Raw genomic sequence first — 21,447 nt, 5'->3', positions numbered from 1 at the left:
TCCCTGTGCCTACAACACACACAGCCCTGTGGCCACAGAGCTGACTGGGACCAGATCCCCGCTCAAAGGAATTTTCTCACTGGTGGGGGTAACAGACCCCCCAACAGATGAGTACTGAGGAAATCAGGACTTGGGAAGGCTCATAGGCATCACCCACAGTCACTCAAAGGCTCCACAGCCTGGGGATTCTTTCTTGTGCACCTTCCTCCCTACCACCCCTATGACCCTGGTTAAAACCTTCACTGGCTACCTCAACACCTGAGATTTCGCTTCCCCTGTCTGTCTCTGGATTTCTCTGTCTGCCTGTCTGGGGCGCTCAGCACACACGGGCATGTGCTCTCACAGGGCTGCTTGTGGTTAGGTCAACCTGGGGCCCACGGCCCTCTTGGAGGGCTTCTCTCCAGCCCAGAAATTAGCTAGCGGGCCTGTCCCACACAGACCACCGCCCACCACCATGTATCAGTATTAGAGCCCCATGCATATCCCAGGCCGCACTGGGTGGGTAGAGACAATGGCCCATCTCCGTGGCAGGTGGACCCCCTACAGACTTTCTCATCCCTCTAATTAAGCCCAAATCAGGAGGCTCATGGCCAGTGCTCAAGCTCCTCTGGTCCCAGGCTCTGACCTCTGGGAGCTCAGGAACAATGCAGATTTCTGGGCTCATCCTGAACTACAGAGTTGAGTTCTCCCAGGACAAGAGCCCCAAGGGAATGATGGGCTCTCAGGGTGGGGATTACTACCCTTGAACGTGAGCCCGTGGTTGGGCATCAGAACCACTCAGTCCTCTCTACACTTGCCAGGAAGCAGCTCTTATCTTTAAGTGGGTTTTAAATAGGGTCTGTGTATTATCAGATCTTAAGGCTGTATTGTTGCTTGAGGAGGAAATCTCCAGTCGTATTATCTGAAACCTTGGAACACAGAAGTTCCTCTTTTGGCCAGCCTTTCTGGGTTGTGTTTATTCCCTAGGGAGATACCTGTGCCGAGGCCTGCACGGGGCATGGGGCACAAAGGCAGGGTCAGGGTATCCCTGAGCAGGCCCCACAGAGCCCTCTCAGTCCTCCCTGGGAAGCAGCACCTGAGCTCACAGGTTCCATCCCCAGGACAACATTGGGGAGACGGTGATCAAAGCCATCCAGCCATATATTGACAATGAAGAGTTCCAGCCGGCCGCCATTGCCAAGGTGTCCAAGGCCTGCACCTCCATCTGCCAGTGGGTGTGCGCCATGCACAAATATCACTTTGTGGCCAAGGCTGTGGAGCCCAAGCGGGTGAGGGCTGGGTAGACCTGGGGGGCAGGGGAGGGGGGTGCAGGCTCCCCTGGACTCTGGGCAAGCTGGCCCTGTGCCCTCTGCCCGCAGCAAGCCCTGCGAGAGGCCCAGGATGATCTGGAGGTGACACAGAGGATCCTAGAGGAGGCAAAGCAGCGCCTGCATGAGGTGGAGGATGGCATTGCCACGATGCAGGCCAAGTACCGAGAGTGCATTGCCAAGAAGGAGGAGCTGGAGCTCAAGTGTGAGCAGTGCGAGCAGCGGCTGGGCCGCGCTGACAAGGTGCGAGTGTCCCTCCAGGCAGGGCCTGCTGGTGTGGTCTGCCCCCGATGGGCTGGAAGGGCCCAGGTGGTTGGGGGTATTCCTGGGGTGGCTGTGCACACTCCTTCCCCAGCCACCTTGGGGACTGCACCAGGCAGGGACACAGCCCCCCGGCCCAGCCTCCCAGAGCCCATCCCACTGGCTGCCCCTGCAGCTCATCAATGGGCTGTCAGACGAGCGGGTGCGCTGGCAGGAGACGGTGGAGAACCTGGAACACATGCTTGACAACATCTTTGGAGATGTGCTGGTGGCTGCTGGCTTTGTGGCCTACCTGGGCCCCTTCACGGTAAGGAGCCCCTAGCCTTGCCTGTGAGAGCCTCACCTCTCAAAGAGTCCCAGCCTTGAGGCCTCACCTCCACAAGGTGAGGCTTGAGGGTGGCTCTTTTCTCACTCATCCAACCTGCACTTATCAGGCTCCCCATCTGAGCCAGGTACTGTTCCAAGCACTGTGTATATGGCAGTGCACGAAACAGCCAGAAAACCCTGGCGGGGCTAGCCTTCCAGAAAGAAGTATGAGCTCACACCTCTGTGCTTGCTGGGTGCCTCTCATTCAGTCCTCATAGCTGCCTGATGGGTGGGCATTGCTGTTACTACCCTTGTTTCACAGATAAGGGGCTGAGGATTATGGACGCCAAGGAAGTTCCAGGATGCCCTGGAGCTCAGGCATCTGTTTCCACAACTGAGCTCTGGCACAGCTGCCTAGTGCTGGGTGCAGGGGGAAGTGGGAGGGCATCTCGGGAGTCATAGTGGGGTGGCTCTGAGTCTGGCATCTCTCCAGGGCCAATACCGCACAGTGCTCTATGACACCTGGGTCAAGCAGCTCACGACCCACCACATCCCACACACCTCAGAGCCCACACTCATCGGGACGCTGGGGAACCCGGTGAAGATCCGCTCGTGGCAGGTGCGCACCCTGGGGGGCTGGAGCAACTGGGCTGGGCCTGCAGAGTGGTCCAGGCTGGGCCAGGGGCTCCTGCCTCCCTCCCGCCCTCATTCCTGGGTCTGCTTAGAGATGGCTTCCCTTAACCCACCCAGGGCCAGTCAGAGGGTAGTGGGCAGGAGAGGGGAAAGCTGTGCAGAGTGTGGCACAGATACTGGCTACCTGTGGGCTTGTAAGAGTTGGGGGTCAGTGGGAGAGCAGTGTCCAGAGTGAGGATTAAGAACTCCTGTCCAAGCTAGACCCTGAAGGACAGGTAGAGTTGGCCCCAGGAGAGAACCAAGAGGCTGCAGGCAGAGGCCAAGTATGAACATGGGTGGGGAGGGCAGATGGGCTGTGGGCTCCACAAAGATGGTCTGACTGCACGAGGATGCAAGAGGCAAAAGGAAGAGAGACCCAGTGAAGGAGGGTGTTGGGAACCAGCCAACAGGAGGGAGACAGTTCCTGGGGACTGAGACCTTGTGTACATTGTCACCTGTCCCCACCCTCAAGGGGGTGCAGTGTGGAGGGGGAGACACAGCTAAAGCACGAGGTTGGGAGTAGCTGATGGCCTAGCTGCCCCTGCTGTGTGAGACCCCCAACCCAGTCCGGCACCTGGTCCCCTGCAGATCGCTGGCCTCCCCAATGACACACTGTCAGTGGAGAATGGGGTCATCAACCAGTTCTCCCAGCGCTGGACCCATTTCATTGACCCTCAGAGCCAAGCTAACAAATGGATCAAGAACATGGTGAGCCCACCCTCTGGGTGCCACCACCCCACCCTTCAGGGCTTAGCAGGTGCATGGGGAGTGGCTGAGCCGAAGGCTGGCTCTCAGCCCCCACCGCCCCGACCCACTCCCACACCCACAGGAGAAGGACAGTGGGCTGGATGTGTTCAAGCTGAGTGACCGGGACTTCCTACGCAGCATGGAGAATGCCATCCGCTTTGGCAAGCCCTGCCTCCTAGAGAACGTGGGCGAGGAGCTGGATCCCGCCCTGGAGCCCGTGCTGCTCAAGCAGGTGGGCCCGCTGTGGGGGGCGGGCGCGGCCCCCTTCCCCCGCCTCACTGCTGGGGCCCAGGCCACAGTGCTTGCCCATCCCACCCGCCACAGACGTACAAACAGCAGGGGAACACAGTGCTGAAGCTGGGGGACACAGTGATCCCCTACCACGAGGACTTCAGGATGTATATCACCACTAAGCTGCCCAACCCACACTATACACCCGAGATCTCCACCAAGCTCACCCTCATCAACTTCACCCTGTCGCCCAGGTAAGCCTCAGTGCCCCGGGCCCCCACGAGTCAGCTCTGCTTTGGCCTGCCTGCCTGTCCCCTCCCACCCCCAGGCCAGGACTCATCGGGTCTTCCCACTCAGAGGCTCCGCCAGCTTCCTCCCGGGCACCCTGCACTCCAGGCTTTTCTCCCTCCTCTATCAACTCCCCTTACTTGCCACCATTTCTACCCCCAACTCAATCTGATCCCTGGTCAGGACCCCACCCCCAGTCTCCCTGGCCAGCACTAGCCCACCTCGTCCAGGTACCCTTTCCTTACCACTCAGTCCTTGCTAGACCCTTGACCACTCACCCCTAGTGCTGCCTGGAGCCCTGACTGGGGCATACTCTGACTCCCTGCACCCAAGCCCCGTTTCCTGCCTTTGTTGCCCTGAGCCCAGGGACTATGGCTTTTGCTGGCCACCCACACAGAGCCCACAGGCCTGCTCTGTGCTAAGGCCTCCATGCCAGTGGTCACTGTGACTCTCTCCTAAGACCAGGGGGTGAAAAATCCTTAACGCCTGTCCCTCCCAATCACCCACTGCCCCCTCCTGCTGAGGGAGTTTTTCAGAGACCCGAGCAGCTTACACATTCAACTGCCTGGCCTCTGCTGGGATTCTAGACTGCTACCTGAGGTCTCACTGAGAACTGGTCACTTTGAATCAGGCTCTGCATTAGCCCTGCAGCCTGAGACAGAGGCTAGGCCTCCCAGGCTGACACCAGCAGGGATGTGAGCTCTTGGAGCCCCAGGAGTACAGGTTGATAGGTGAGCAGGCTCAAGGCTGGCCCTCCAGGGCCCATCAGATATTACAGACATGGTGTCCCCTGCCCCTGGCAGTGGCCTAGAGGACCAGCTGCTGGGCCAGGTCATTGCTGAGGAGCGGCCCGACCTGGAGGAAGCCAAGAACCAGCTAATTGTCAGTAATGCCAAGATGCGCCAGGAGCTAAAGGACATTGAGGACCAGATCCTGTACCGGCTTAGCTCCTCTGAGGGCAACCCTGTGGATGACATGGAGCTCATCAAGGTGTTGGAGGCTTCCAAGATGAAGGCTGCTGAGATCCAGGTCAGCCACTGCCTGCCCACCCCTGCCTGCCTCTTCCTGCCTCTCCCTGCCTGCCCCAGGCCTCACCCCTGTCCCCGTGCACCTCTGCCTGCTGCTCTTTGCCAGGCTACCTGGGCCTGACTAGCACCCCTCTACTGCACCCCCAGGCCAAGGTCAGGATTGCAGAGCAGACAGAAAAGGACATTGACCTCACGCGCATGGAGTACATTCCTGTGGCCGTCCGCACCCAGATCCTCTTCTTCTGTATGTCTGACCTGGCCAACGTGGACCCCATGTACCAGTACTCCCTCGAGTGGTTTCTCAACATCTTCCTCTCAGGCATCGCCAACTCAGAGAGGGCAGGTAGCTTTGGCACAGATGCACATGTTGACACAAACACCAGGCTCCAGCCTGGCACAGATGTGACACACCTGGACATGTTCCTATAGTGGGGACACACATAGACTCACACCCCCGCTCACTTGTACACACCCTCATATCAGACACTGCATAAGAACACATATGCCCCTCCTACCCTCTTCAGGACCCCTTTTGTGGGAATGCCAAATGTCCCACGGGGGTGTCCAGATGGCCCCTGCAGCTGTTGGGGAGATGGGCGGGGCGGGTCCCCTGGGATCTCGCTTCCCTCCCCTCTCCTGTCCCTGCCGTCATCTGTCCGCCCCGCAGACAACCTGAAGAAGCGCATCGCTAACATCAACCGCTACCTGACCTACAACCTCTACAGCAACATCTGCCGCAGCCTCTTCGAGAAGCACAAGCTGATGTTCGCCTTCCTGTTGTGTGCCCGCATCATGATGAACGAGGGCAAGGTCAACCAGGTGCGTGACAGAGAGGAGGCTGCAGGCTGGCCACCCAGGTCAGCCTGCCAGAGGAGTGGCCCTGTTCAGGGCCTGGGAGAACGGGGTGGAAGGGAAGGGAAGGCCAGGCTAAAGGTCACAGCAAGAACAGAGGGGCAGAGGCCCCAAAACTGTCCCTTGCTGGAGAACAGCCAGGAGGCCCCAGGTTCAAGGTGGCCCAGCAGGTCCTGTGCATAGGCCTTCTCAGGGCCTTGAGAGTGCAGGTGAGCACAGATGTCCGAGCTGCCCAGCACACAGTCTCTTTAACCCCAGGTATTTCACAGTGCACTGGAAAGCACTGACCATGTAATGAGAGCGACAGTCACCACTGCTGAGTCCTCACTGTGTGCCAGGCAGTGGGTTCAGGGCTACACTCTCACCTACCCCTACAAAACCCCCTGGAAAGCAGAGTTCTGATTCTTCCTACTTTCCAAATGATGAAACTGAGGCTCAGAAAGATCAAATCCTTGGCCTGTGGGTACACAGCCAGGAAAAGGTGAAGAGGTGACACTAACTCAGACCTGTCCAACTGCCACCCCAAGGGGACTCCATTTCTCTGGCTGAGGGTGGTAGGGGGGCACTGCTGTGTGGGGTGCTGGAGGCAGGCCTCAGGGCTTGGGCGCTAGCCTCCCCCATCCCTTGCCAGAGTGAGTGGCGCTACCTCCTGTCCGGGGGCTCTGTCCCGGTCATGAGCGAGAACCCTGCCCCGGACTGGCTGTCAGACCGGGCCTGGCGAGATGTCTTGGCACTCTCCAACCTGCCAGCCTTCTCCTCCTTCGCCCTGGACTTCGTGAAGCACCTGTCAGAATTCCGGGCCATCTTTGACAGCTTTGAGCCCCACCGGTGAGCTGGGGCCCAGGGCACAGCTGGGTGAGCACATCAAAAGTGTGAGACGCCAGGAATAGGCCTGCCCTGGAGCCTTCTCTGAGGGGCCACCCAGGGTTGCCCTGCAGCTGTGGCTACATCTCTTCCATATCCCTGGCTGGGTACCTCTGGACACCCCACTCTCCCCTGCTGTCCAGCAAGCAGAGTCCCTGTGGCCAGTGCCTTCCTACCAGTCAGCTCTCAGGGAGCCGTGGGCACTGTTGCAGGGAGCCCTTGCCTGGCATCTGGGACCAGTACCTAGACCAGTTCCAGAAGCTGCTGGTCCTCCGCTGTCTACGTGGTGACAAGGTTACTAATGCCATGCAGGACTTCGTGGCCACCAACCTGGAGCCACGCTTCATTGAGCCCCAGGCAAGTGCTGCCAACCAGCATTTTAGATAATCCCCACCCTGGGTCCTGGCTGCACCTGGACAGATCACTTTGCAGCCTTGGTTAGGCCAGGACTCCTAGCCACTCCCAGAAGGCTCTGGGAGGTTCCAGGCCCCACCAGCATGCCCCTCTGGGACCTCTCTGGGGGCCCCAGGATCACCCTCCCTTTCCCTAGTACCCTATCCCTGAGAAGCTATAGGTGGCCCCAATATCTCTCCCTGCCCTGCAGACAGCCAACCTATCGGTAGTGTTCAAAGACTCCAACCCCACCATGCCCCTCATCTTTGTGCTGTCACCTGGCACTGACCCTGCTGCTGACCTCTACAAGTTTGCCGAGGAGATGAAGTTCTCCAAGAAGCTCTCTGCCATCTCCCTGGGCCAGGGCCAGGTAAAGGCAGGCTGGGCAGGAGGAGTGGGGCTGGCTGGCTGAGCCAGCTGCTCCCCCGCTACTCAACACTCCTGTCCTGACAGGGTCCTCGGGCAGAAGCCATGATGCGCAGCTCCATAGAGAGGGGCAAGTGGGTCTTCTTCCAGAACTGCCACCTGGCACCGAGTTGGATGCCAGCCCTGGAGCGTCTCATTGAGCACATCAATCCCGACAAGGTGCGCCAAGGGAATACCAATCTGCCCGCCCAGGACTAATGAGGTTGAATGAGGTCATCCCGCAAAGCACTCAGCCCAGTCCTGTGCTCGCAGTGGGCTAGGGAAGTACCACACAACGTGCATCAACTAGATTTATCTTTCCAGTGCCCTCCCAGGTTATTGTTACCAGTCGTGATGTGACTTGCCCACGGCCACCTGGCACAGACCAGTGACCCTGGGACTTGCTGAAGCCCATATGATTAACCAGTGGTCCGTGCAGCCTGGCCTGGCCCAACCCAGGGGTGGAGTCAGGCTGAGGGTGGCCCAGGGTCCTGGGGTAGGTGGGAGCCTGGTGTTGGGACAGCCACCAGGGACGAGTCTCAGTGCTCATGTGGAGTGTGGCCACCAGGTGCACCGGGACTTCCGCCTGTGGCTCACCAGCCTGCCCAGCAACAAGTTCCCAGTGTCAATTCTGCAGAACGGCTCCAAGATGACCATTGAGCCGCCACGTGGGGTCAAGGCCAATCTGCTCAAGTCCTACAGCAGCCTCAGTGATGACTTCCTCAATTCCTGTCACAAGGTGAGACACACTCGGCGTGTGCCCCACCCTACCTGCCTCGCTTCCAGCCCCTCCCCTTATGCCCCCTATCTTCTGTCCCCCACCTCCTGCAGGTGATGGAATTCAAGTGCCTGCTGCTGTCTCTGTGCCTGTTCCATGGGAACGCCCTGGAGCGTCGTAAGTTTGGGCCCCTGGGCTTCAATATCCCTTACGAGTTCACCGACGGGGACCTGCGCATCTGCATCAGCCAGCTCAAGATGTTCCTGGACGAGTATGACCACATCCCCTACAAGGTGGGCTGGGGACGGGTTGGGGATGGGGGGCTGGGTGCCTGCGGGGCCTCACTCACCCACCCACCCACCCAGTAGGTCCTCAAGTACACGGCAGGGGAGATCAACTATGGGGGCCGCGTCACCGACGACTGGGACCGCCGCTGCGTCATGAACATCCTGGAGGACTTCTACAGCCCCTCTGTGCTCTTCCCAGAGCACAGCTACAGCGCCTCGGGCATCTACCACCAGATCCAACCCACCTACGACCTCAACGTGAGCACACACCTGGGTGGCCTGCCAGGCTGGGGTTGTGGGGTGCCATGAACACCTGGGTGCTGGGAGACCTGGCCTTGCCCTCCAGTAGCTCCTTTTCATTGACTGATCCCCGGAGCTCAGGTTTTGTGGGGAGAGGCAAACTCCAGCCTCTCAGCCCCTGCCTGAGGGTAATTACTCTGTAAAGAAGGAGGGTGGCTCCTCTGAGTCTGCCAGCAGAGGCGCTGAGGTGGTAACCAACCCAGACCACACGATCAGGGAGGGCTCCCTGAGGAAATGATGTTTCAGCTAAGATGTGTGAGGAGCAGGCAGGGCAGGGTGGGGCACCACAGTGTAAAGGGCCTGTGGCAAGAGGGGCTGTGATAGGTTTCAGCAGCTGAATAAAGAAGCAGGATGCTGAAGGTCCTACTGTATGGCACAGGGAACTATAGTCAATATCTTGTAATAACCTATAATGAAAAAGAGGTATACGTATATTTAACTGAATCACTATGCTACACACCAGAAACACAACATTGTAAATCAACTATATTTCAATTTTAAAAAAAGGCAGCAGAATGCTGCACAGCAGGGAAAAGGGGGCTAGGAGGGAGCAGAGATCATGGAGTCCCAAAGGTCCCAGGGAGATGTGTAAGGGTTGCAACCAAGAGTGACGTGTCAGGGATGGGCTCAATTGTAGGGCCACCCTCCAGGCTGAGGGTAGAACAGGGCAGGGGTTTCAGCGTGATCCTCCTACCTCCCAGGGCTACCTCTCCTACATCAAGAGCCTCCCACTCAACGACATGCCTGAGATCTTCGGTCTGCATGACAATGCCAACATCACCTTCGCCCAGAATGAGACCTACACCCTGCTTGGCACCATCGTCCAGCTGCAACCCAAATCGTCCTCTATAGGTGGCCAGAGCTGGGAGGAGGTCAGTGGCTGTAGCGGAAGGGGCCCCGTGGTTAGGCAGGGCCAGTCTTCTACCCAACCGTCCTGCCTGCTCTCCTGTGGGAAGGAACTCTGTGCATGTAGAACCCTGTTAAGTGTGAAGGGGGACCAGCCCTGACCCCCAATGTCCCTTGGTCCCCACAGGTAGTGGAAGATGTGGCCCAGATCGTTCTGCTCAAGTTGCCTGAGCCCATCAACTTGCAGCAGGTGATGAACAAGTACCCCGTGCTGTATGAGGAGTCAATGAACACAGTGCTAGTACAGGAGGTCATACGGTAATCCCCCTGCTACCCCCAGCCCTGAGTCAGCAGGCCACTGTAGAGAAATGCAGCAAGGGCCACTAGGGGCCAGATGCCACACCAAGTGCTATAAACTCATCCTCTAACTCAGCGACATTTTTATTATTCCCATTTTACAAATGAGTAAATCAAGTTCCAAAATGTTTAAGTGACCTATCTAAGGTCATACGTGTACTAACAGCCAGAGTTGGGACTGGTACCTAGGCCGCCCAACCCTGCTCTATGCTCTTAGGCCCTATGTTCTGCCATCATTTTTTGGTCTATGTCTTACAGCTGGGGAGAGTGGTCCACACGGCTCTGACCACTGCCTTCCTCCTTGCCACTGGCTCCATAGGTACAACCGGCTGCTGCAAGTGATCACACAGACGCTGAGAGACCTGCTCAAGGCACTCAAGGGGCTGGTGGTAATGTCCTCGCAGCTGGAGCTGATGGCTGCCAGCCTATACAACAACACTGTGCCCGAGCTCTGGAATGCCAAGGCCTACCCATCACTCAAGCCACTGTCCTCATGGGTCATGGACCTGCTGCAGCGCGTAGACTTCCTACAGACCTGGATAGATGGAGGCATCCCCGCTGTCTTCTGGATCAGTGGCTTCTTCTTCCCTCAGGCTTTCCTGACAGGCACCCTGCAAAACTATGCCCGCAAGTCTGTGATCTCCATTGACACCATCTCCTTTGATTTCAAGGTCTGGACACAGCCAGGGCCAGGTCAGGTGACAGGCTGGGGTGTGGCCCAGGCAGGCAGAGCACTGTGGCCACAGCAGGCTGGCAGAATCAGGGGACCCCTAAGCGGGGGTTGGGGGACAGGGAGACCCAGGCCAGAAGAGACCATAAGCCCCAGGTAATTCCATCAGGGCAGGGCACAGACTATAGGCTACCAGCTAAAATGGCAGGTGACGGGCAGGAGGCAGAGCCCTCAGGAGGGAACTTGCGCCTCTTGACCCAAATCCTAACCCAGATTGTGGGTGTTTACACATTTGAGGTGGGGGGGTTCTGTGCCAACCACAGGTGATGCACGAGTCAGTGTCGGAGCTCAAGACAAGGCCCAAAGATGGGTGCTTCATCCACGGACTGTTCCTGGAAGGTGCCCGATGGGACCCTCTGGCCTTTCAGCTGGCTGAGTCTCGGCCCAAGGAGCTTTACACAGAGATGGCCATTATCTGGCTCCTGCCAACGCCCAACCGCAAGGCCCAGGACCAGGCCTTCTACCTGTGCCCCATCTATAAGACGCTGACCCGTGCTGGTATGGGGCCCAGGGCTGGGATTCTACACCACAGGTGGGGGCCCAGGGCTGAGCCAGCCCAGGCCAGTTAGGCTGACCCAGGTTAGCTGAACAGGATGGCCGACAGAGGTCAGTCGGCACCCCTGGAACTGACCAGGCTAGGACAGAGCTGGGCCAGCAGCAGGGAGGGTGATGCCCAGGGGCTGGTTCAGCATCTGTGCAGAGTGAGTGGCCCCGAGCTCACGTCCTCTTGCCTCCTTCTGCAGACCCACCTTGGGTCCTGGGAGCCAGGCAACAGAGGTTCAGAGAGGGTAATAGACCTGAAGAGGCATGGTGGGCCTGGGTTGGGTCCAGCAGGGAGTAAGCAGGGGCATCAGCTCTCCCATTCCCATCCTCAGTTGTCAGTGCAGTAACCCGGGGCAGGCCTAAGCCCTGACCACACTTGCCAGACAGGCTTCCTCTTGGGTCAGGGCGCCCTCCTTGACCCGAGCTCAGTCTGCCAAGTCCACTGCCTCTCTCTGTACTCTGTTCCTGACCGAGTTGAAGCAGACAATTTAACCTTCGCACTTCTTGCCTGCTCCAGGAACACTATCAACCACAGGCCACTCCACTAACTACGTCATCGCTGTGGAGATCCCCACCGACCAGCCCCAGAGACACTGGATAAAGCGTGGTGTGGCCCTAATCTGTGCCCTGGACTACTAGACCCAGACAGAAGGGCTGGAGCCATTAAAGTTGCACTTCCGAAGCAGTCCAGCTGAGCCTTCACTGCTTACACCAGGCACCCCCTGTAGGACCCACTGCCATGGAAACAGCGGGGGTGAGGGGCTGCAGTGCCCCCAAGAGAGAATGTAGTTAGCAGGGGGAAGAGCGGCAGAGGTGGCAGCCTGACCTCCTGGATGTGTCCAAATGCAAGAGAGTCCTGTAAGGTCCCAAGGTCCCTCCAGTGACAGCATACCAGGAAGGACTAGAGGCAGCTTTGCCCCCTCCACTGAGTCCCAACACCTCTCGAGACTGCAAAGCCATCAGATCTGGTGAGAGCCATGGCCCTCTCCTCCCAAAGTACACCTTGCACACAACTGTTCAAATTCCATAGCCCACCCAAAGCCCTCCTCAGCTTGGATCCTAAATCCCCGGCCTAGGGCCCCAAGAATCTCTGGTCCAGAAGGGGAGGCTGGATGCCTAAGCGTGCATACTTCTTACCTCTCTGGTCACACAAAGGGCACTGGGGACTTGTAGGTCCTCAGTCCCACCGCAGCCTAATCTACAAACCTCAGGACAGCAAACACAAGAGGGCTCATTTTTTTAGGAGAGTTTTATTCATTCATTGATCTGATATTTACAGGGGCCAGAGGGGTCAGGCTGTGCTCAGTGCAGAGAGGCAGCTACCATAACTGCCAGCCAACCCCTACCCTGATCACTATGTACAGATAAGGGGCCTTGAAGGTACTTGGGTCACCTTCAAAGCCACCTGCCAGAGGCCATCAGGCTATATTTGGGGCCTGAGCTCCAAAAGCAGTGCTGGTCCCATTAGCCCTTGGCATCAGGCCCTCTGGGAACACGGGGGCTCCAACTGGTTGTCTTGGTCCTGCTGCCCCCCACCCTGAGTGCCTTGCAGAGGCTGGGAAAGCTGGCATGGCAGGGAGAGCTGAGTGGTGCCAGCTTCCTGCAAGCAGCCCTATCTCTGCTGTCCCTAAGAGGAGGGAGACACAGTAATACTGAGGGGCTGGGCAGAGGCTCCTCTCAGCCAAGGGATAGAGCCCAAGACAGGCCCCTTGCTAGGGCCACAACACTGAAGACAAAAGAGCCCAGGGCCTTGCCAGAGAGAAGTCTTGACAAGCCCAGCTGGAGTCAGGAAGGGAGTTTACAGGCCACCAAACAGTTCAAACACCTCTCTGCTCAGGCCATGGGACCCCAGCAGGCTGTTCATCCCATCCCTGCTGGGACATCCTGCTCCTAGTCTAGCCCAGCAGCCGGGTCCCTGAGTTTGGAGCTCTCCCAGGAGGAATGAAGAGTAAACCTGGCTTCCTCGCAACAGGGACAACTAATGATGGGCTAGAGCAGCAGGGCCCATTGCCCACCCAGGCCCCCAGTGGTGACCCTGCAGTAGTGACCCTGGCATGATGCAGGGACTTGGGCCCTTCAGGATGACAGCTGTTAGGAGAGAGCACAGAGTCAGAAAGCTGACTATGTCAACACAGTGGTGCCAAGATGGATTAGAGCCCAAAAAAATAGACGTCTCTGTAGGTAAAATATATATTCTGCTGCCCAGGCAGGAAGGACAGGTCCTGCTGCTCCACAGCCAGCTGTGGAGGAAGCTGCAGCACCTCACTGTGCCCAGCTCCAACTGCTGCTTTCAGAGCATGACAGGGCCAACCTGCCCTGCCAAGCCCTGGAGCACGATGCAGAGAATCCCAGCCTGGCTCCCATCCCCCAGGTCTGGGCTCTCTGACTGCAACTACTCAGTAATACTGGGAAGAGGGCGAGTGGGGCAGCGGAGGGACCCTGGGGAGGGCCATGCGGCAAGAGCAGGTGGCAGAGTCAGGGCCAGCGGTCCTCACTGGCGCTTGGCTTTGTAGGGGCGCGAGCGTTTCCGCCGGTCAGGCTTCCGCTGCTTGTGGAGCCGGCCAATGCTGACCCCTTGGCGCCGCCGCACTGAGATGTTCTGCTCCACTAGGTTGGCCAGCATGCCTGCGGAGAGGCACAGGCCCTTAAGCAGGTGGCTAGATGCCCAGCAGCTGCCGGCTCTCTCAGCCCTCCCTGAGACCCTAGTCTGCTTAAGTCCCCAGAGAGACCTGAAGGAAGGGGCCTGAGGGCCACGGCTCTGAGCAGGGCCTGCCAGGTAGGATGCAGGAGTGAGACCCCTCACCTTCCTGAGCCAGCATGGAGATGAAGGTGCAGATGAACTCATCGTAGTTGTGGGTCCTTCTCTGGTCGTCAATCTGTGGGAGAGAAGGATGAGGACATGAGGACACTGCAGCCATCTCCTCAGAGCAGCCGCCAGCTGACCTCAGCAGGTAGCACCTCTGGGAAGACAGTCAGAGAAACAGGCAGCTGGAGAGAGGGCCCACCTTGAACTTCTTCCTCTTCTCCACCTCTTCCTTGAGGCAAGCCTCATAGTTTGCAATCTCAGCCTCCACACACTTCAGCAATGCCAGCAGCTCCTGCCGAAACCCAGCAATTGCACCCATGAGGAGGCTGACCAGCACCGAAGCCTCACTCCCAGGAAGCAGCTACGGACAAGGACGAGCAGCCAGAGGCCCCTGCCACTACCCAACCCAGATGGGCTTCCTGGCACCCGGCTTCAGCCACCACCCCTCACACCGAAATTTCAACCAGGAATCCAGCACCTGGGCAGCACTGCCCTAGGCCCTGCCCTGGTCAGGATTAGAAGGGAAAACCACAGAGGGGCTCACCTTGGGTGAGTACTTCTCCCCGCTCAAGGGCTCACTAGGCCTGACCAGTCCAGGCTTCTCTCTGCTGTCCACAGTTTCCACCACCTCCTTCTCCTCTGGGCTGCCAGACCCCTGGCTGCCTTGGCTCGGTCTGATGGAAGGCGAGGAACCCTTCCCACCCTCTGGGAAGACAAGGCATAAGAAGACCCATCAGAGTACAGGACACTTGGGGTCACCTGGCCACTTCCCTCCTCAGTACACCAACAAGAGGCCAGTGAGCCAGCCCAAGGCCCACCTGTCAGTGCTAGGGGACTCAGCACGCCATCCTCAGCCAGGTGCAGCAGGCCTGTGCTGATGACAGGACCCAGGTCTCGTACAGCGCGATTGTAGCGGATGCAGTCAACACGCAGCAGGCTGTCGTCCTCTCCAAAAAGCACTTTGGAGATGTGGGAGGTGACGGGGCTAGAGGGTCGTGTCGGGTTGGCCGAGCGGATGGGTGAGCGCAGTGGCGAATTGAAAGCACTGCCGATCTCAGAGGCTGTGTCCGTGCTCTCATTGCTGGGGGTAGGTGAGGGCTGCGAGTGCATGGGTACTGCCACAGCCGGACTCCCGGCCCCGCTGCTCGTCTTGATGGTCAGAGGGATTGAGAGGTCTTTCTGGGACTCTTTGAGCTTCTCGGCCAAAACGTTGATGGTGTTGGGCTGCAACACTGACAGCTGGCCATCCCCAGAGCCACTCAATGGCCCTGGCTTCCCCGGCCCCTTTCGCTTATACCTGTGGGGCCCAAGGAGAGGTGAGCCAAGGGAATGGGCCAGGTGACCACACCCAGCAGTGCCCAAAATGACCTGAACACAGCCTGTCCTCTGGGAACTGATCCTGCAGCTCCAGCAGCCTGGCCGGCCATGCCAAGCCTGGCACCCTGAGCTCTGAAGCTACAGCCAGGGGTCCTCAAAGGACACCTCTATTCCAGATGCCTCACTTCCAGCCTTTTGCCAATGCTGTTTTCCAGCAAAGCTAGCCTCATCTCCTCCATCCTTGCTTCATCTTTCAAAGCCTAGACAAAAGGCCACCTCCCAACAGGACGTGCCTTGATGTCTAGTTACTGTGCATGGCCCTCCCAACAAGCCCTCCAAAAACTTCTTAGGAGCCCCTTCATGTCAGCCTCTCCCAGGCCCCACACTCAGCAGGTGCTCAGCATTATCTGCTGAAGGGCATTCTCAGGGCTGGAACACAGAACCTGCAGCACTCAGCCTCCGGCCTCACAGAGCAAGGGCTGACCTGATAGCAGAGTTGGTGTTCTGCACGTCATCCTCCTCATCATCCTCGTAGTCATCCTCATCATCTGAGTACTGCTGGGGTGGGCGGACTGGAACTCTGCTGCGGCCCACACCTGCTGCCAGGTCTTCCTCCTCCTGGGGCAAAGACCCAGGGAGGCCATGAGCAGGGGCTAGTCAGCCCAGGCTGGGCACACCAATCACAGCCAGAAAGCCAACATGGCTCTCCAGACTGGGTCCATTGAACCCCTCCGGGTGCTTCAGAGCCCACCCCTGGCTGCTAAGAAGCTGCAGCACACCCATACTACCTGCCTACATGGGGCTTCTAAGAGAAACAGTGCCCTGAAATACCTGCCTTTATTTTGCCAGTAGAACCCACCCTATGCCCTAAACATTTAATCCCATAGCCATGTGACTGAATTTAAAGTCCGAGGTGCTCTCTCTGCCTCCTTAAGTCCTTGTGGTTGTGAGGGCTTCTGCATATTAGAAAAACCTGGTTACCTAGGCCTGGACAGGGGGCAAACACCAATGAACCAACCGAGGAAACTGCCTATTGCAAACTCTCAAGAGAATCCTCGCAGCTTACCTGCATGGGGGACTTGGCATAGTTGTGATTGTCCAGAAAAGCCGGCAGCCGCTGGACAATAGGAGTAGGGTTGGGGGGAACCCCGTTGAGGCCACTCCCTGGAGGCTTCACCACCAGCTTGGGTTTGCTGGGAGGACTGTGGGATGGGGCTTGTGGGCATGAACCAGCCACCTCCTCCACACCATCTGAGAGGGCAAGGAGCACAGGCAGGACTTTCAGCCACACCTTTAAGAAAAGCTGGCCCCAGCCCACTGTCTCCCTAGTCCTGGGACACAGCACTGCTCTCTTCCCTTCCCAGAGAAGAAAGGCCGAGCCAGCTGATGAGTTGAGAGTCAGCAAGCTCTTAGTCACAGGCCCACAGTGAGACAAGAGAAGAACAAGATGAAAAAAAAAAAAAAGAGAGCAGAAAGAAAAGCCTCTAGAGAAAAGCAGAAAGGGAACATTCACTAGAGGGACAGCTCAGGGGCCTGTGGTAATGGCAGCCCTTTACAGGTGCCTTTCTTTAGGGCAGGACTGCTCCCCGTCCATGTTCCAAGGGGAGGGGGCCTCCAGAAGGAGCCTCTGAACCTCTGTGCAAGCACCTCCATAGAAAGGCTTGCTCTGCCCGGCCCTCCACATCAAGTTATGAGTGGGTGGCTCTGAGGCTCACAAGAGGCTCCAAACCCTCAGTACCTGTGTGGTTACCCTCAGAGGCCGCCGTGGCCCTGCTTGCCTCCAGCGCCAGGGGGGACTTGCTGCTGGCTGGTTTGGACTCTTCAGGTAACTGTGACTCTTGAGACTTGTGGGTCTGAATCAGCTCTGGCTGTGTAACCCTAATCAACTGAAAACAAAATCCAAGGCACAAAGGAGTGAAGGCAGACCCTAGCTCCTACCTTGGACAGCTAAGGGCCTTGGCTCTACCCACTCACTCAAAGGGAAATACAATAACTGAACCTCCTTTTAGGGGCTGTTCTTCCCCTCCCCATGCCAAGTCCCACCTTTCCCACAAAGGAAACAAAGGAAAGGTGTGGTTAATTGAAGCCCAGATCCACACTAGAGAGTGATTTGGAAATCAGAGACGGATGCCCCAGTGGAGGGAAGGAGGGGGTGGCTGCAGAGGGACCAGGAAGGAGAGGTACACACCTGCTGCAGGGCCTCCAGTACTGTCTGACGGTTCACCTTCAGCACATGCAGCCTGGCCTCGTACTTGATCCTGCGGTCGGGCACCACCGCCATCAGGTTGAAGCGGATGTCATGGTAGGGCTCCCTGCAGTCACAGCCGCGGCCGTGAGAGCAGCTCTCGCCCTGGCCCCGCCATCAGGTTGAGGCAGATATCCTGGCAGGGCTCCCTGAAGTCACACCTGCAGCCACAGGTATAGGCCCCACCCCAACAGGCGGACAGCAGCTGGCCACGCATGCCAGCCACCTGAGCTGGTGCCTTCCAACAAGCTGTGTAAGGTGCCTGTCAGGAAGTGAGCCAGCACACCTGGGCCACCCAGGGTTCCACCACGGCCTGCCACTCCTTAGCCTATCCTGAAGCAGGCCACATGCAGCCTGGGTAGGAAATAGGTCAAGGCACTGGGAGCCCAAGATCTAATCCTGATCTTGCCAGATTCATCATGTGGCCTTGCACAAGCCACCTGACCTCTCTCTGCCTTGGTTCCCTTTTCTCCATCCCTCCCAATGAGGGGCACATCTCCAGAGGGTAAGCCAGGTGCAGGGCGCTTACCCTGCAGTGGCGAGGCCAATACGCTCCATGATGACCCGCCGGGCCTTGTCTGTCCACTCCTCATCCTCCCCCCAGGGCCCTGGGGAAGACCAAGATGAGGAGTCAGCAGGTGGGAAGCCCTGAGCTCAGGGAGGCCAGGAGTAGGAAGGAAGATGGAGAGCAGGAGAGCCAGAGTTAGGGGTTAAGTGGACAATGCAGAATGCAGTACAGGGTGCCATCCAGCCAGAACCAGATGTCCCCAACACACACACACCGCCACTGGGTCCCAAGCACGTGAGGACCCTGAGCTGCAGCTCCCTTGGAGGCAAAAAGAGAAACCTAACGGGCCCCCAGCGCCAAGTGCCTACCATGGTCAATGGGGTAGACCTTCAGCCCATCCAGCTCAAAAAGCCGGCCTGTAATAGGCACATAACTGACGAAGTGGAATGCCTCCATGGTCCGCACCGCACTAAGGCCGTTCTGCTTCTCCGGTAGGTGGCGTGGCTCAGGCCTGGGGAAGGACAGTCAAGGCCCAGGACGGGATAATCCTTCCTCGCCCCCATCCCCATCAGTTCCCACAGCTTCCACACACCTGGCATGGCTATTATGTGCCTTGGCCAACTCCGGAGCATTGCCAATCGCATATCCTTTGCTCTAGAGAAAAGAAAATGAGGCCACATCAGAGCAACTTCTCAAGTGGGCCTTGGGTGGGAAACAGAGCTCAGGAGAGCAGGCCTGGAGGCATTCCAGGAACCTGAAGCAGCACAGGTGAAGGCCTAGCGGGGGCAGAAGGGAGCTCTGGAGCCCCAAGAAGATAGGCTCTACTTGCCACGCACAGTAGTCAGTGGACCCTGGGGAACAACGTAGCCTGATAAAGCCCTGACAAAGTTCAAATAAAGTGTCACTTAAGGAATGTTCCTTCCATCCCCAAGTCTGTCTTCTTTCCTGATAATTTGGCCTTAAAAATTGCCTTACACAATTAATTTATGGGTCAAATGTAACATATACATCATTTGAAAAGGGAAAAAAAAAAACCTCATAGTACCAAATGCCATCTGGTGGCATTACCAGTGGCCCTTGTGGTCAGATCTGCCTGGTCAGCTGTGAGCGAGGATTGGGAGGTCATAGCTCAGTAGTAGAATGCATGCTTTAGCATGCACAAGATCCTGGGTTCAATCCCCAGTACCTCCATTAAAAATAAACAGATAAACCTAATTACCTCCCCCTACCTCCCCTCCTCAAAAAAAAAACCAGGAGCAGCTGTGGGCCAGGATTAAGGCACTGCAGCCTACCTCAGGGCTGAAGCCTTTGGTGAAGTCCTTCATGCGACTCAGGGTGGGCCCCAGGTCGACACTGCTGCAGTTCAGGAGCACGCTCAGCAGGGCATGAGTGGCACAAGAGTTGGGGATCAGCTGTGAAATGAGTAACAGTCAGCCACACACAGCATGCCACCCCAAGCCCATATTCATCAGGAATAGGGACTCAGAGAGGGACAATCATATCTGGACAACCCTCATCAGCTCCCCTCATCTTTAACCAATATTTCTTTATTCAAGTAAATACCCGTCAGGTGTCCGGGGACATGGAGAATGGACTGGGACACCACCCTGCTCTAAAAATACTCCCCTCTTCTTCTTTTTTTTTTTTTTTTTAATGAATAAGCGCTCAGTTCCTTCTGCCAAGATCCTGTGGGATCTGCCTATCTCCTCCACCTGCCTTCTCCCACTTGCACTTCCCAAGCAAAGAAAATGGCAGCATCCCACCATCCCATCAGAAAGAACAGAGCCCAGCAGACCTGGTGGGCAAAGAACATGTTATTCACTATATCATCATCAATCACGGATGTATCATCCACCAAGGTAGACACCTTGCGACGGGATCGGCGTTCTTCGATCCATTTGAACAGGAAGATGAATCCATACACAGGGCTGGGGAAAGTAAGGGACAGAGACACATCAGTCAAGTGGAGGAAGGCAATCAGCATCCCTTTTCCTCTTCCCTATTCCTTTGCACTGTGTTACCACTCAGGCACACTTCCTATGACCCTACCTCTCCCATGACTTCCCAATACTGCCCAAAGCGGCCCAGAGCCCTCATACCCCAGAAACCTGTTGCAGGCAGAGCCAAGCATCAGTTTCTGGCTCTGGTGCTCCAAGAGTCCACCCAGTGTCCTTATGAAGTCTATGGTTCTGGGATAAGAAAAGCTGGAACTGATGGTCCAGAACAGGGTAGAAACAGAGAGTAAACCAAGAACAAAAACTCTGCTGAGGAATTTAAACTCTAATTCTCACTTGTGAAGCCCAAGGCCTGGGCCGCAGGGCAGTCAGAGAAGTAAATGAACACTCATATCAGTCCCTTCTTTCCTGGGAAATAAAAACAAACTTCTCCTATTATTCACTGTAGCAGTTTCTCCACACCTCTATTGTGTAGGATCACCAAGACAAGCCCTGAGGCTGGACACCCAGAAGAGGCCTTGTCAGCTGCCACACGTAAACCAATCAATACAAGACCACTGTGTGGGGGTTAAAACCACCAGCACAAGGGCACATTAAAGCAGTAATTAATAAATTACTGCTGCACAGAAAACACTGTGTGACCTGGGTCAAGAAGAGGTTTCCACCTGAAAGGCCAGAAAAAGCAGCTGAATTGAATCCAAAAGATGGTTAGGATTTTGGGGGAGAAGAGGCTACCACATAAAGGTAAGTGCTGAGGGGGAACTGGGAGAAACAGAAATACAGTACTAGCTTCATCAAGAGGGTAACCAAATAAGAAGGATGCTTCATTATATGAGATTTTACAATTTGGGGCTTCTGATACTACCTCCCCGGAAAGGCACTCTCTCCCAGGCTCCTCCCTAACCCTCGAGGTTTAAGAGGGGGTCCCTGGCACCAAGTCACTCACCCTTGGCATTTGCTCTGAAGGTCATAGATCTCCTCCACCTGCACCCCTTTGACACCTGCGATCAGGGAAGGAAAGAAGTCGGGAAGGGCAGCCCCTGGCCGTGGAGAGAGAGCGCAGGAATGGGCCCCCACAGCCCAGGTCCGGCGGGTAGGAGAGGCTCTTACCGAAATCTTCTACCAGGAGGGTGAAGAGGCCTAGGTGGGGCGACAAGAGGAGCGGGAGCTGATCAGAAAGGCGCGTCCCATACCCACCCGGCCTACCCAGCTCCCGGCCGGCCCGGTCCCCTCCTCACCAGGGTCGCTCTCCAGCTCCAGCCAGCCCTTATTCATCTTCCCGCGGGGCAGCCCCTCAGCGCCATGTCCAGGCCCTCCCGACCCACCGCCGCCCCCGCCGGGAGCCCCCACCGCCCCCGGGGCCCCTAGCCCCACACACAGACAACGGGCCCTGTCGCGTCACCCGCTCGCGCCGGCGGCAGTACGTCACCACAGCGCGACGGTCTCCGCCCCGCCTCTGGGCTGTCTTCCGCGGGCTTGAT

At 57.3% G+C, this 21,447-nt stretch overlaps 2 protein-coding genes across 13 annotated transcripts in view; one reads left to right on the top strand and one right to left on the bottom strand.

Moving 5' to 3' along the window:
* DNAH1 (dynein axonemal heavy chain 1) overlaps positions 1-11,817 on the top strand; it is a 70,384-nt gene extending 58,567 nt beyond the window's left edge. For 7 of the 11 annotated variants that reach the window (XM_074344755.1, XM_074344760.1, XM_074344757.1 and 4 more), the window contains 22 exons: positions 1,101-1,268; positions 1,359-1,550; positions 1,744-1,875; positions 2,368-2,493; positions 3,135-3,254; positions 3,376-3,525; positions 3,618-3,778; positions 4,616-4,841; positions 4,988-5,183; positions 5,508-5,659; positions 6,324-6,520; positions 6,769-6,913; positions 7,161-7,319; positions 7,403-7,534; positions 7,923-8,093; positions 8,186-8,365; positions 8,441-8,617; positions 9,361-9,531; positions 9,693-9,823; positions 10,182-10,533; positions 10,856-11,090; positions 11,653-11,817. In XM_074344755.1, coding sequence (XP_074200856.1) covers positions 1,101-1,268; positions 1,359-1,550; positions 1,744-1,875; positions 2,368-2,493; positions 3,135-3,254; positions 3,376-3,525; positions 3,618-3,778; positions 4,616-4,841; positions 4,988-5,183; positions 5,508-5,659; positions 6,324-6,520; positions 6,769-6,913; positions 7,161-7,319; positions 7,403-7,534; positions 7,923-8,093; positions 8,186-8,365; positions 8,441-8,617; positions 9,361-9,531; positions 9,693-9,823; positions 10,182-10,533; positions 10,856-11,090; positions 11,653-11,774 — 3,795 coding nt within the window. In that variant the 3' untranslated portion in view covers positions 11,775-11,817. Of the gene's footprint in view, positions 1-1,100; positions 1,269-1,358; positions 1,551-1,743; positions 1,876-2,367; positions 2,494-3,134; positions 3,255-3,375; positions 3,526-3,617; positions 3,779-4,615; positions 4,842-4,987; positions 5,184-5,507; positions 5,660-6,323; positions 6,521-6,768; positions 6,914-7,160; positions 7,320-7,402; positions 7,535-7,922; positions 8,094-8,185; positions 8,366-8,437; positions 8,618-9,360; positions 9,532-9,692; positions 9,824-10,181; positions 10,534-10,855; positions 11,091-11,652 lie in introns of those variants that run through there. The other 4 variants (XM_074344754.1, XM_074344758.1, XM_074344759.1 and 1 more) reach the window with 4 other exon arrangements.
* Positions 11,818-12,366: 549 nt separating this feature from the next.
* BAP1 (BRCA1 associated deubiquitinase 1) lies at positions 12,367-21,371 on the bottom strand. 2 transcript variants are annotated; one of them, XM_045506018.2, is made up of 17 exons: positions 21,205-21,371; positions 21,077-21,106; positions 20,913-20,967; positions 19,807-19,939; positions 19,304-19,423; positions 18,604-18,665; positions 18,380-18,522; positions 18,033-18,111; positions 17,447-17,570; positions 17,009-17,144; positions 16,325-16,509; positions 15,743-15,876; positions 14,760-15,238; positions 14,486-14,646; positions 14,141-14,233; positions 13,939-14,011; positions 12,367-13,760 (listed from the first exon to the last, which is right to left on the bottom strand). In XM_045506018.2, the coding sequence occupies exons 1-17, from the start codon at positions 21,239-21,241 to the stop codon at positions 13,627-13,629; spliced, it is 2,178 nt and encodes a 725-aa protein (XP_045361974.1). In that variant the 5' UTR covers positions 21,242-21,371; the 3' UTR covers positions 12,367-13,626. The 2 variants fall into 2 exon arrangements, with proteins under 2 accessions (XP_045361974.1, XP_010967373.1); XM_010969071.3 differs by having other exon boundaries at positions 16,997-17,144; positions 21,205-21,370.
* Positions 21,372-21,447: the final 76 nt, after the last annotated feature.

The sequence above is a fragment of the Camelus bactrianus genome, chromosome 17, assembly GCF_048773025.1.
Source record: "Camelus bactrianus isolate YW-2024 breed Bactrian camel chromosome 17, ASM4877302v1, whole genome shotgun sequence".
Classification (NCBI taxonomy): Eukaryota; Metazoa; Chordata; class Mammalia; order Artiodactyla; family Camelidae; genus Camelus; species Camelus bactrianus.
The sequence above is the reverse complement of the archived record's forward strand: the minus strand, read 5'-3'. Positions and strand labels throughout refer to the sequence as shown.

Bases quoted from the DNA above. Each gene is read 5' to 3' on its own strand.
- BAP1 (XM_010969071.3), bottom strand. From the start codon at position 21,241: ATGAATAAGGGCTGGCTGGAGCTGGAGAGCGACCCTG. The intron at 19,424-19,806 runs GTCTGCTGGGCT...CTCATTTCACAG, and splicing joins ACATGTTCTTTGCCCACCAG to CTGATCCCCAACTCTTGTGC. The intron at 18,666-19,303 runs GTAGGCTGCAGT...TCTTTTCTCTAG, and splicing joins CCAAAGGCTTCAGCCCTGAG to AGCAAAGGATATGCGATTGG.